The sequence below is a fragment of the Misgurnus anguillicaudatus genome, chromosome 5 (genome assembly GCF_027580225.2).
Source record: "Misgurnus anguillicaudatus chromosome 5, ASM2758022v2, whole genome shotgun sequence".
Classification (NCBI taxonomy): domain Eukaryota; kingdom Metazoa; phylum Chordata; class Actinopteri; order Cypriniformes; family Cobitidae; genus Misgurnus; species Misgurnus anguillicaudatus.
In genome coordinates, this window is record NC_073341.2 from 7773932 (window position 1) to 7788109 (window position 14178).

Below are 14178 nucleotides of genomic sequence, written 5' to 3' on the forward strand. Positions count from 1 at the left end.
GTACCACATTAGCACCACACACTGAACATATTAATCTTTTGAAGACGCTGTCTTATGTTATGTTATACACATGCTGTTATTCATTCCTTAGGCACATCAAAAATCAAAAAATAAATTGACATACCAGATAACATAGAAAAAAAGCAACAAAACTGTTTTAAAAAATATTTTAATTGTCATTTGCGCACAAGTAAAACACGTTAGTAAATTAGAGCCCAGAATTGATGTTCATTTTCTATTTTTATTAACATGGTGGAAAAACTATGATCTTAACTGTTTGAGTGTAGACTACACCAAGAATTAGAACATTGTGATTTTTGACAGTATTATATGAGATCAATACACATGTACGGCTACACAAAATTCTAAATTGATTAATTAATATACCACAACAAATAAAAAAATTGCGATGACTACAAACACAGAAAGATCTACTTTAAATGTAAGAAATGAATGCTACTGAGCGTAATTAACAAAGAAAACAAAACACTTTCTAAAATGTCTAATGACTGATTTGTTATCCGATGTCTCTTAATACATCTTAATAACTATCCTCTTACATAAGGAGACTTACCATCTGCATTTGTGCAGCATCATTGTTGCGGTTTAACTTCTACTAATAGTTTGTGTGTAATTCTGAATAGATGTTTGAAAGTATGCAGCTGTGTTCTTCTTCGGCTGAAATAACATAATGTAAGATTTTGGTATGAAATAGCTGAAGAGAATTCCATATATACTTGTTATTTGGGCCAGTGCATTCAAAAGTAGGACGTATTTGCTTTTGAAGCTGAGATATATTGTGAAATATGTAATCCAGCTCAGATAGTACAAAAGCAAACTAAAGGTTATTGATTTGGCTTCGTTATAATTTTTGGGCAAATCTCTTCCCATGTAAGAAAATGAGATGCACAGCAAACCAAGAAACCAACTTATGAACAAAACAATGCTGATGGTTACAGTGTTTCTCCTTTCACAAGTTAGCATAATTTGGTCATTAAAAGTAGTTGAGTCCCTGACGGGATCGTCAGGTGATACAGTTGCCCATAATAAACAAGAAATGAAATGAATGAAAGATGACGACATAATGAAGAGCCACTGGCCATTGTGCTTTACCCACAAGCTGTGTAATTTAGGGAACTCTGCAGCCATTTTGAAGACACAAATTATTTGAAAAGAGCGAACGGTCAAACAAGAGAGACAGACAGTGAAGAAAAATGTAAATATAAAATTTCTCAACACACAATGTACAGATGTGGGTTGTCCAAAGAAAAAGAACACACTTATGCTAGACATTGTTAAACATGCTAACATTAGGAAACACATGTTGCCGCCAGCAGATCTCACCACTGGTGTGTTGTAATTGTAGGTGAAAAGACAAAAGTTGAAAATGAGCAGAGCAATGAGGCATACAGTAGATAATATGACAAGAATAGAGGGGATTTCTGTTAACTGTAGATAGACGACTAAACGTGTCTTACAGGTTGTGCTGCCTTCATCAGACCATTCACTCTCTGCACATGGAAAACAGGTATAGGGGTCTCCTGAAAAAAAAAAACATATGAATGTCTAGTATTACAGCCAAAATCAAAGTATTGTAAGAAAGCAAATGTGTTGGTAATTAGACTACATCACAGTTTGATTGGATGGATATACAGAATATAAGCAGCCCAGTCTCACGAAATTTCGTTATATAGTCACTTAATATTTTTATTCTTTTTTCGTGATATTATTACAAATTTCCACGTTTTTCATGATCATATAACAAATTCCTGTTTTCGTGTGATTATCACGTATTGGTTACTCAACTGTTTTGTCCTATTTTCTTAGCATTGTCGCTTTGGTTTAGGGTTAGATTTACATAAAATGACATCCCTACCCAAACTCAACTCTAACCCTAAGGCGACAAAAAATAAATCAGAAAAAATTGCATAAACCAGTACATAAAGATACATTCTTATGCAAACACAAAATCTAACCCTAAACCGAAGCGACAATGGTTTAAAAATAGGAAAAAGCAGTTGAGTAACCAATACGTGATAATCACACGAAAACAGGAATTCATTATACGATCACGAAAAAACACGGAAATTCATGATAATATCACGAAAAAATAATCAAAATCTATGTGACTATATCACTAAACCTCGTGAGACTGGGTAGATATAAGCCATTGATTTTTTAATTAATGCTCATTTAGAATTAAAAAATAACAGCCATTATAAAGCATATCTGTGCAGTGCAGGAAAAAGATTAAGGAATTTTTTAAGATTTTATCACATCTTTAAAAAAAACTAAACACTTTTTCAAAGGTGTAGGTAGAAGTTGGGATTTTAAAAGGTAAAATATCAAGAAGGTACGTACTAGAATAATCCACATAGGTATTTCGAAGGCATTTTTTACACCGAAAACAGCAAATATGAAATCCCTCACGAACTCTTATATGTCCCTCGCTGCACTCGGCTGAGCAGTTTGAGAAAGGAACCTTGATAGATGAAGAAGTTGACTTAAATTGTTTGTCTAAAAGTGTATATAGAATTAAAAGGCAGCTCACCAAGACAAATAACTTACAGAAGTATTGTTACGCCAGGGCATGAGAGAGTTATTGATGGTAAAAATAGTTTCTGGATACGTGTCATAAGTGCCCACCATCTCAATCCGTGGAGGATTTGTTTCAGTCTGCCAGAGCACTACAGCGTAACTGATGGTTGGATCACCATTAACATCATATTTCACCTGACGGCCATTGAGTGGAAAATCCAACTTCTTAATTTCTTCCAGAAGCTGTTGTGATATGCGGTAAAAATGAACACATTAAAAACAAATGACAACAATAATAACTCTCCAAAAATGTATACAGTGATTATTGAAAGTAGGGCTGTCGATCTAACACAAATTATCTTTAAATTATCATTTGGGAGGTAATTTTCAGCCAAAATTTATGTGATTAGATTAATTAATCGACTCATTATGTAATTAATTACGTAAAAAAGTCAATCGATTGACACCCCTAAGTAAAAATATATTTAAATTGACACTTCAACAACCCAATATTCAAACCTAATGTACAGCCTTGTTTACTAATGTACACCAGTATGAACATTTCTGTAACACTTTCTATAATGCCCCTATTTATAATGCATTATAAAACCATTCGTAATGCATTACAATGCAGGCTATTCCCTTGTAATAAACTTTATAATATGTTATACCTATTAAATAATCATAACAAAAGTTACAATACATTATAATACTTCTTTATTTGTTGTTATACAACTTTCAACATAACTTTTAGAAGTTAGATGATTTACAACACATGAAGAACTCCACAAGTGCAAGTTATAATGTATTAAAGGCTTCATATATTTACAATGTAAGTGATATTTTACTGATTTTGCAGTGCAGATGTAAAGATAAAAGGTTTAAAAAAATCAATAACCTATGTAGTAAACTTGCAGAAACCATGAAAACATGCAGATATAGCAGGCAGCATATTATTTGATCAAATCACATTACATATGTATTCAAATAAACTACACATTAACAAACATTTAACAAACGTTCAAAAATGAAAAGCACATCCATCCATCATAAAGTTGTCCAAACGAGTGTTTTAACTAATTTCCCACCAGACTTTTTTTTTAAATGTTGCACACCAGCATTTTTGTGAATTTCACAAAAGTTTCACAAAATGCCTTCCAGGAAATTTTCTTTTAAAAATATATAAACACATAAATATATAAAACGAAAGGACACTCAGCTCTCAAACAAACAATAAACAAACGAACAAACAAATAAAAAGCTTTTCATCCTATGTATTTTTTTTTTTGCTTATAAATTCTTAAATATTGGTATTTTTCTTAAAAATAAAAAAGCAGCAAAAAGTTAAAAAAATAAATAATTACATTTGTGTGAAGGAATTTTGTTAGAGATGAGATTCAGAACGATTATCAAAACATACACAGAGTTGAAAATGAGTAAATAATTTTTTGCTTCAGTTTTTTATAAATTGCGGTATTACAGGTTAACATAAAACCTCACCAGGGACATGTTTTTTCATGCAGATGTTTTCTCTTAATTGAGGAGATAACTCATTAATGGCATGGAAAGTGTTAATAAATATTAATGTTTGTACGAAAAAGATTAATAATTTGAACTTATTTTACAAAACTGAAATAAACATAAATGCATATTAATGTTTAAAACCAAATACTGCAGTACATATTACCTTCAAAAATCATGAAAAAAAAAATCAATTAATAGCAGCGCTGTACCACAAACCGTTTCTGCGCACATTGTTTTTGCTTATCCCATGTTAATCTTAAGTACCTATAGAGTAGTATTACATCCTTCATATATCCAAAGTCTTTAGTTTTATCAGATTTATAAAAGACAGATACGATGTACCGCTACTTGCCAAATAACCTTGAGCTCCTGGAGGTGTACCACAGGTAGAACGAGTCACAAGCAAGCAATACATATTTTGGATAACTTATAATTCACTACCAGTGTTGGAAGTAACGCATTACAAGTAACATGCATTATGTAATAATATTCCTTTTTTGAAGTAACAAGTAAAGTAACGCATTACTTTATAAATGTACACATTAATATTTGAGTTACTTTTTTGAAAAAGTAATGCAAGTTATTTTTCAGTTTAATTATGCAGTCTATGCCTGCGCGCAGGAGCAGGAGCCGTTTAAGTAAGAAATGGAGATGGCAGGCTAGAGCTTGACATGGAGATGCTTTGAGATGGAATTATGGAGTTTCTGAATGCAGAACGTCTCAGTCATAAAATACACTTGCAAGGCCTGAAAGAGATCAAGCCTCAGCCATGTAACGTGAAAGTAACTTAAAAGTGATGTAAGTATTACTTTCCATAAAGGTAACTAAGTAACACCATTAGTTACTTTTTTGTGGAGTAACTTAATATTGTAATGCATTACTTTTAAAAGTAACTTTCCATAACACTGTTCACTACATATTTGAGTCATTTACATTATATGCACTTATAACCCACATGCTTGTCTCTGTGCTTGTCTCTAACTACTACTCATCGCTTGTGGAATTTGCCCTCATTGTCAAAGTGTACATTCCCCCCCAGTGCTAATGCTATGTAACATCTGGCCGGACGTCAGATAGAGGTCTTGTCTTCTGGGTAGTTAGATTGAGTTTGTCTCCAGGTCTGCTCAGGACTCTTTCATCCGAGATCTTAATCTCCTGACAACACACACTTCCAGACCTATCGACTCTCTCTGGCTGTCTTACTTGCGGCAATATAAGCAAATTAACACCTCAAAGCAAACTTCAAACAACAGCCAGAGACGGAGCAGTCATGGCACAAAGATGTGTCTGTAGCTAAAGATCACAATAAGATGCTTGGCAATGTATAGATTATATATCCTTGTATTACATCTTTGTATCTGTAATGTACCACTTTCTTGTAACACTATAGGGATGCTTTGTTTATCTTATCATGTCTCATAATTCACATTTATGAAAGTATTACTTGATGTGTGTTTAAATAATATCTTGTCTACACTCTAAATAATCCCCTTTTCCTTTCCTGATCAATGATATGCTTCATATAGTAATAACTAGTATCAAACTATTTCAATATTAATCCAACTTAGTATTGTAACAAAATCTCTGGCATAGCCAACTATTAAGGTTAAGTCCGGGGAGAACAAAGACTCGTTTTCTCGCTCGATCGACAGCTTCTCACATTGGTCATCTCAACCTTAGGGGATTGAACTCGTGAGAGGTGAAAGGACCTCTCCCCCACTCATCAATGCTCACAGCCACTCACAGTACGCTGCTCAACAGCGAGACCACAGCCCCCAGCCAAGGGTTGCAGCTCGCTGTGAGACCTGCCCTCCCTTGGGTCAGTTTTCTTGGGCACTCCTCACGTGGACAAACTTCAACCATCACCACAGATTAATCCGGTTAACAGAATAATGCAAGGAACGAACCATGCAACTGACAACTTCAAGGACTCCGTCACGTGACCACAAACTCAGCGGAACTCTCTTCCTCGCGCTCCCATAAGCGCACACACGCAAGTATCGCTTATTCATTTCGCTGTGCCAAGTTGTTACCCCTTATAATTAAGGTGATTCTCAAAAGTTTCTGATGGTTTGTGCAGAAGTTAAAAGTCTTTAGTGATATTGCCCTTCTTTTACTCTTTCTTCATTTTAAATTCTTTCTCTCTCATATATGTTTCATGTTTATTGTTTGTTTTTTGATAGCTATGTATAGTTAGCCTCGTGTGTTTTTCGTAGTGTAACATAGTTTAATAAACCAGTTTTGCATTTCACAATTGAATTGTTTCTGTGTTCAATGCTCATGAAATCAAAGTCAATTTATCTGCCTTTCGATCTTGTTTTACATGCTCTTGAGGTAATATACTGTAAAGCAGTAGTAAAGTTATTTTCTAAAGGCCACGGAATTAACTTCTAAATATACAATTATGAGTATATTCGCTGGACGAATGCATTAATTAATTGTTATTATTATTCTACTAAATCATTTAAAACTGATTTGTATAGTTAATCACAGGTTAATTATACTTATTATTCCGTTTTACAATTCAAATCTCAAATCAGTGCTCCCTCAATTCCATCAGTATGTAAACTTTGTGACGAGAGGGGTAAACAAGCTGGATCTTGTTAACACAAACATTCCTGGCTTGTACAGTGCGGATCCACGCCTCCACCTTAGAGACTCTAAACCGATTCTAAAGCAGGTGAAAATAGGAGCCATCACCGCTCTTCAGGACTGTTTTGAATGTACTGACTGGAACGTGTTCAGGAGGGGTGCTAACATTGCCGATTCAATTAACTTGTATGAGTACACCATCAAGACCATCTTCACATTTTCCAACCAGAAGCTGTGGATGACTGCAGAAGTGCGTGCGTTGCAGAAATCTAGAGACTCCGCCTTCTGAGCAGCGTATAGGATGGCCTTAAAAACAGATAAAGCCAAATTGTCCCAATCCATCAGAGAAGCAAAGCGCGCACACGCCCAATGAATCCACAGCCACTTACATAACAGCGAAGACCCACGGCGCAGGGCATCCAGGTGATCACAAACTACAAGTCAACTTGTACTGTCTGTGACAGCGATGCCTCCCTTTCAGATGCACTGAACGACTTCTACGATTAATTTTAGGCACAGAACAATGTAGCTGAGAGGAAGACCATCCCTTCTCCACCTACCAGGAACTTTGTCTACGCACCGCTGATGCAAGTAGATCTCTACACAGAGTTAACCAATGGAAGTCTGGTCCTTAATGACTATTGTCGCGTAGCACTGACACCCATCGTGATGAAATGCTTAGAGAGGCTCATCATTTGACACACCATACCCAACTACCTCATTCATTAGACCCCAAGCAGTTTGCGTATCGTCCAAAGCGTTCTACAGACAACGCCATCGTCACACACCTCCATCTGGCCCTTACCCACCTGGACAACAAAGACTCCTATGTATGAATGCTGTTCGTTGACTTCCGTTCAGCATTCAGCACAATCATCCCTCAGCACCTGATTGAGAAGCTGAGCCTGCTGGGCCTAAATACCTACCTCTGCCACTGGATCCTAGATTTTCTGACTGGGGCCCCACAAGGCTGTGTGCTTGCTCCCCTGCTGTTCACACTGCTGACTCACGGCTGTGCAGTGATGCACAGCTCGAATCACACTATCAAGTTCACTGATGACACCACTGTGGTGGGTCTCATCAGCAAGAATGACAAGTCAACATACGGAGAGGAGGTGTAATAGCTTACTGCCTGGTGTAGAGTCTACAACCTGTCTCTTAAACCAAAGAGACTTAAGAAGAGCACAGAGTGACTACCCTCCCCGGGACATCGACGGATCCCCAGTGGAGATCGTCAAAAGCACCCGAGTTCCATGGTGTTCATCTGGCAGAGAGTTTTGGTTCTTTTTATGCTTATATACGTTTTTTTTGTAAAAGATTATGAAGATTCTATGGCATTAAATATTTTAATAACATATTTAATAACATAAAAACCTTATTAAAAGATAAAAAGTCTACCGTGATACGTATCGTTATTGTGATATAAAATAAGATTTTGCTCATATCGCCCACCCTTATGTGTTTTATTACATTCATGCACAGTCACTTTAAATGACTGTAAATACTTCCCATCTGTGTCACTTTACTATGTTTTATAATGTTACTATTTATAAATCACTTACTGATGCTACCTTATTACTGTTAGTACTGTAAATTCCTCCGACCTGTTGATCTGTGTAGCTCCATAGTCCTGGAAAATCGTTGTTTCATTTTACTGTGTATTGCATCAGCTATATACTGTATGGTTGAAATGACAATAAAGCTTCTTGAACTTTGAAAGCCCTCATAATGCATTTTAAATGGGGGCTTCATAAAAAGTGTTACCAAAAAATCTATTATAATACATATCATTTTCAAAATACGAATTTAATATTACTTTAGTGTGTTAATTTTTTTATAATTAAAATAATCACTTACCATGTATGGCTTAACTGTTATGTTTTTGCGGCATTCGTTCATGTTGCACTGCAGAATTTTATGTAACGCATGAGCTATGGAATATACAGAAGCATAGGCACCAAAGGAGAATGTGGGGTTTTCGTTTAAAATTGCCTCTGCAGTCAACAATGGACCTTCCTTACATTCTTGATTACACATCCTGCTCTGGACTTCAGAATCACTTGTATTATCTTTATTCATTGTTGCTTTGTGTTTATAAATAAATGTATCAAATCCAGGCAATGACAACAATCTCTCCGTAATGCCAATGATTTTACCAATTTTCTCAATCCCCGGCGCATTTAAAAGCTGCTGATCCATAGCCCATGTTTGACTTGCAATCCAAACTTTGTCTCGGATGTCGTTTGCTATGGCTGCCCTCAGTATGTTTTCTGCATACATTGCCAAAGAAAAAACCACAATGACCTTAATGTTCAGCCTATTGATATTTTTAAGTGTTTGACTGTAGTTTCCCTGCATTGTGACAGTCTCTTGATAAGCCAAACAAATGCCAGCATTCCCAGAATACTTGTAAAAAAGGTTCAAGCCATCTTCACTGTAATTGTCTGGGCCTCCAAGAAAAGCAACCCAGTTCCATCCAAACCACTTGATGATGCGAGTAATCATCTGTGCCAAGTCATTGTTGCTAGGGATTGTTCGTAAAAAAGATGGATACTTAAGTTTATCACTTAGTTCATAACTGGAAGCTCCATAATTCACCTTTGAAAGACAAGAAAACAATGTTAAGTGAAATATTTATAAAAAGAAACCTTTTGTTTATCAATTAATTACTGAATTGATAAATATCAGAAATGAATGTTCTTGTTTGATGCCATCTATTTCAGTGTTATGTTTAGAAATAAACATAATTTACCATCGGTATTAGGTCAATTGCCATCAGTGGTGAAACAGCAATACTTCTTGAGCTTCCATATGGTCCTGTTAAAGCAATGATTTTAGACTGATGATGACTGTTGAGTTTTTCACGAGGTTTTATTGATCCATTGTGTGAGAGAAAACTGAAGACCGAAGGGAAATTCTTTGTTTCAGAACAATGATCAAAAACTTCATAACCCAGAGAGACATTGGGCAGCAGGGTGGTTGAGTTATTAATCTCTTCAACAGTAAACCTCATGACTTGAAACAGAAGATAACCAAATGTTGTGAAGGTTTGCCTAGAAATGCATTAGTAAAAAAATGTTTACACTGTAAAGTTGATACCAGGTCAGTATTATTACATCATCCACCTTATAAAAAAGCAACTAAACGGTTCTTGCTTACCCTTTACATTCAATGGCATCTGGGTACAACATGGGTACCGCCTGTTCAACTTCATGCATTGGAAAAAGGCCACCCAGTAAGTAATCTCCATCTAAATTGAACTCGGATGATATACAAGAAACTTTGAAAAAGATAGAAGTAGTAAAGGTCACAAGGAAAGTGCTACTCAGAAACATGATTAAAATGCACTGTTGCTCATGAAACAAGGATGTATTTATATACCATACTTTAATTTGCGTAAAACCACTGCATTTACTGACACAAATGTTAATTTTCATATCTAAATTCACAAAGAATACATTAATCAGTCATTAAGTAGAGCGTTTAACCATACCACAAACAACAGATAATGCAAAATCAATCACTTTAAATATACTGCGGCAGTGGGATTTGTTCAACACGTTATCTCATTCATGCAATCCTAATCACATGACAACTTTAGTCAGTTCCTAATGAAATTCAGAGAAGTCCATCAATAGGGACTAGCAACATTTAATCAATAACACATTTTACGAATAGGTTTTAGAATAGTATGCAAGTAAACAAAGACAGTAAATAACAACTTAAAGCAACTTATTTATGAAACCCATTGAAATTATCTCTTAACACCTTTGAAAATGGAATAGTATTTACCAATAGCTAGGTGCTTAGCAGAAGAATTGAAATAATAAAATATGTGAATTTATTAAGAAAACTCACTGTCTTTTGTTTTAGGAAATACATTGCTATTAAAAGCACAATGACCTTTAGTCAGGAAAATTATTTGCATATTTTTAAATTTGCTTAACCATTTCTAGTTCACTTACTGACAAAGACTGAGCTTTAAGACATCAGAACTACTTAATAACCACAAACTATTTTTCATAATTCATTATAATGTATTATACAATTCATATTGTGGTGACAAATGTAAAAAGGTTGAAATGTGTCACGTACACGGCAGTCTCCCACCTCTTTATCTATCATCAGAGTCAACAACACATTCACCCTCATCTGTCTCCATAATCTCCTAAAAGATTTCTGAAAGGCTATTATTGTTACTATTTCTTATCCTAAAAGTGCATATGTGGCAAATAGAGAAAAATTATTACAGTGAGGCTTGAGCGGTTCATTAATTAATTGGAGCCCTTTAAATTTGGTGTGCGTTGCTCAGGTAAGCATCACTTCCTGGATACAGTTTTGCTTCCGGTTGAGAGCAACTGCAACAACATCATCTGTTACACGTACCTTATATGTCATAAGTTAAAGTTCTGGCTCACGTCATTTCACCATAGATTCCTTTGTGAACAAGCCATAGGTCGACGCTGGATTTGCAGTGAGACATTGATTTAAAAGCAATGCGGTTTCATCAATATTGGATCCGACAAGAATGGCGCAGTAATCTTCTGTGAGTAAAATGTTTTATTACTTTGTGTCACTATTGCTTTGTTTAAGATTGCTTGATAGGTCCTGATTGTGTGTAACGTCAGGCTTGATGACGTATGCAGCCTGCATATTTGACCTCCGGAGGCTGCAGCCTTCCAATTGAGAAACGACCAGAAGTATTTCCCTGCCTTTTTCTAAACAAATATTGTTGCATCGTCTCTCTCTCCCTCGCCACCAGGATTTTCCGCAATGGCGCTCGTTTTTCCTCTCTTTTCTGTGAAAATTGTTGCTCCAAATCCAAGTAAACCAGTGTTTCTCAAACTTTTTCAGCCCAAGGACCACTTTATCTTCCAATTTTTTTCTGAGGACCACCTAACAGAATCTCACTCTAACACTCCCCCAAAAAACAACAAAATAGGAAGGATAAGCTAAGTTAAGTTTAATATGCAACGTATGCAATATGCAAGTCAAAAACTAATTTTTTAAAAACAAATGCAATGCTATGTTCAGAAATTATTATATGAATTTTATTTCATTTGAAAAAGTAAATGTGAAATGAGTTGCAGCTTAATATGAACAACAAACTGCACATGTAAAAAAAGTGCAATTAAACATACTAAAACTGTCACGTACGGTTTAACACCGGATTGTGAAAAGTAAAAGACGAACCCAAACGCAAAGATGTATAAAAATATAACTATAATTTATTTACAAAAAGGAATAACAGAAACACCCACGAGGGGGTTAAACAAAAGATAACTGAAAACACTGTGATGGAACACAAACACGGGAAATAACTGGAACAATAAAGCACTTCAGAAACATGGAACACTAAACTTCAACAACGCACGCACACCACACAGAGAACACAAGGCCATTATATAGACAGCACATCAATGGGGAACAGGTGAACATAATCAATCACTTAAGACACGAGTACATAAGGGAGTAGGGTAAAAGTGACAAGACACTGGGAACACGTGTCACACATACATGATGTGAAACCCACACGTGTTCCCACGTAAACACAATGCTGCCCTGGTCTTGCCCTCTGGATAATAACCAAAGTCAGGCAAGACCATGACAGCCACAAAACACTGGGAACACGTGTCACACAGATATGATGTGAAACACACGTGTTCCCACGTAAACACAATGCTGCCCTGACCTTGCCCTCAGAACATAGACCTGAACCTATACTAAGGTCTGGCAAGATCACGACAGCAACAAGACACCGGAAACATGTGGAAGCCACACACACAAAAATCAACACAAATAGTTTGGGAAAACATAAGTGTATTTTGCATTTAAACTAAAAATTATTTTTAAAACATAAAATATTACTATGCTTCTCAATGTCTCAATGAATTACGGTGAAATGACGCTACATCCATAAGCCAGGGGGTGCTCTCATGCAGAAACTCAATATGCGCTGCAGACGAAGAACCAGACACACGCAGCTCCAGGAAATGTCTTAAGGATAAATTAATATTGCTGTTCTTCAAACCTTTTCAGGTATTTTCATGATAATAAAGAACATGTATAGTGATTATGTTTGATGAGTGTTGCTTTTTCAAATGCATGTTTTAAACGACTCAAACCAACAGTGATTTCAGATCGATAAGGATTTACTGATCAAAAACCGTAGTACATGAAGTACCTGTGCATAATATCTGGGTGTGATGGCTACAGCGTCACACAGGAAATTTTTAAATAACTCGTTTTATTTTCGGACCAGGAGTACTCTTAAATCTAAAAAAATAAAAACTAAACAACTGGTTTACAAGTTTAATATGCATTTGTAAAGTAGCAAATGCACACATTTAGCAATCACATAGAAATTAATGCACTTGTAATATGAAGTGGACGCGGGTCCGGATCAAGTTGCCGTCGGGTACGGATCCGGACCGCAGTCCGGACTTTGAGAACCCCTGGTATAAATACTTGCCTCGTTTAGGTCATCTTTGAGAATTACTGAAGTAAACCGATGTGTTTAGGTCTGCCGCTTTGTAATACGTCACGCAGCAAATGAGGAAGAGAGAAACGCTCGGATCTGATTGGTGAATGAATAGGGTTTGGTTTTACACTGTGTGAGTTTGAGCAAGTTTGACTGACTGCTATAGCATCCTGGATTGTAATGTAAATACCATAGACAGTAAAAGAAAGGTAAACACGTAAATGCAGCATCTGAATACAGGGAACTATATTCAAGATAATCGCCGTCATTTATAAAGAAGATTGCATTTATGTATGAATCAAGATCATGAGTTTATATAAAAATTGCCTTAAAGGGGATTCGAACACGGGTCGCCCGTGTCATAGGTCCGTGACACTAACACGGTGCCACAGAAACACATAAAAGAAGTTGCTCTCTACACTCCTTAAGTAGCCTCCAGCAAAATTCACGTAAAAAAAATTGTGTTGGGGAAGTGGAGGAAGTGACATATGCGGTAAAGCAGTCAAATTTTTTAGTTTTTTTTGTGCTCTGGTTACTCCCTGAAACCCTAAGTTTTAAAGCTGTCGTCGGCAACTCTGGAGGATTGAGTAGTTTCCAAATGTTTACAATTTCATGTCCCTCCCCACTACCACCGAACCACCTCCCTCCTTGAGCTTGTCCTCGTCAGTGCGTGTGCACCAGTATTATTGTGAACGCATACTTAGCAAGAATACTTAGATAAAACACAATTAATGGTTGATAGTTGAGAAGAAATGTGTCAAGCTCTGCATCCAGCTTGAACCCTTTAAAATCTCGTAGATTTCTTCACCTTTCAAATGATGATCCGATATTGATCCTAGTTTTATTGCGGGCACGGTTGCTTTCTATCTTTGTTTCCTTCTTTTCATTGGTTGTTCTCCTAGCTCTGGTTGTTAAGCGAGGAATCGGAAGTTTGTTAGTGAAAGTTCTCTTCGCCATTATGCTGCGTTCAATCCAACATGCTTGTGAACTTCAGGCGGATGCACGTGATATTGTAACGCGCGTAAGGGGGAGGGGGGATCTGT

General features: G+C 36.2%; 1 protein-coding gene across 1 annotated transcript; it reads right to left on the reverse strand.

Moving 5' to 3' along the window:
• Positions 1-239: 239 nt before the first annotated feature.
• On the reverse strand, positions 240-10666 carry LOC129413440 (taste receptor type 1 member 1-like). The gene is made up of 6 exons (XM_073867470.1): positions 9814-10666; positions 9407-9707; positions 8512-9252; positions 2569-2781; positions 2362-2482; positions 240-1541 (listed from the first exon to the last, which is right to left on the reverse strand). The coding sequence occupies exons 1-6, from the start codon at positions 10089-10091 to the stop codon at positions 607-609; spliced, it is 2589 nt and encodes an 862-aa protein (XP_073723571.1). The 5' UTR covers positions 10092-10666; the 3' UTR covers positions 240-606.
• Between the last annotated feature and the right edge of the window lie 3512 nt (positions 10667-14178).

What these genes read in the sequence shown, in the direction of transcription:
- LOC129413440 (XM_073867470.1), bottom strand. Translation starts at nt 10,091, where the DNA reads ATGAAAATTAACATTTGTGTCAGTAAATGCAGTGGTTTTACGCAAATT. An exon ending in GATGCCATTGAATGTAAAGG is followed by an intron (nt 9,708 to 9,813) that starts GTAAGCAAGAAC and finishes ATGCATTTCTAG; the next exon opens with GCAAACCTTCACAACATTTG. An exon ending in TACCTATGTGGATTATTCTA is followed by an intron (nt 1,542 to 2,361) that starts GTACGTACCTTC and finishes TTTTTTTTTCAG; the next exon opens with GAGACCCCTATACCTGTTTT.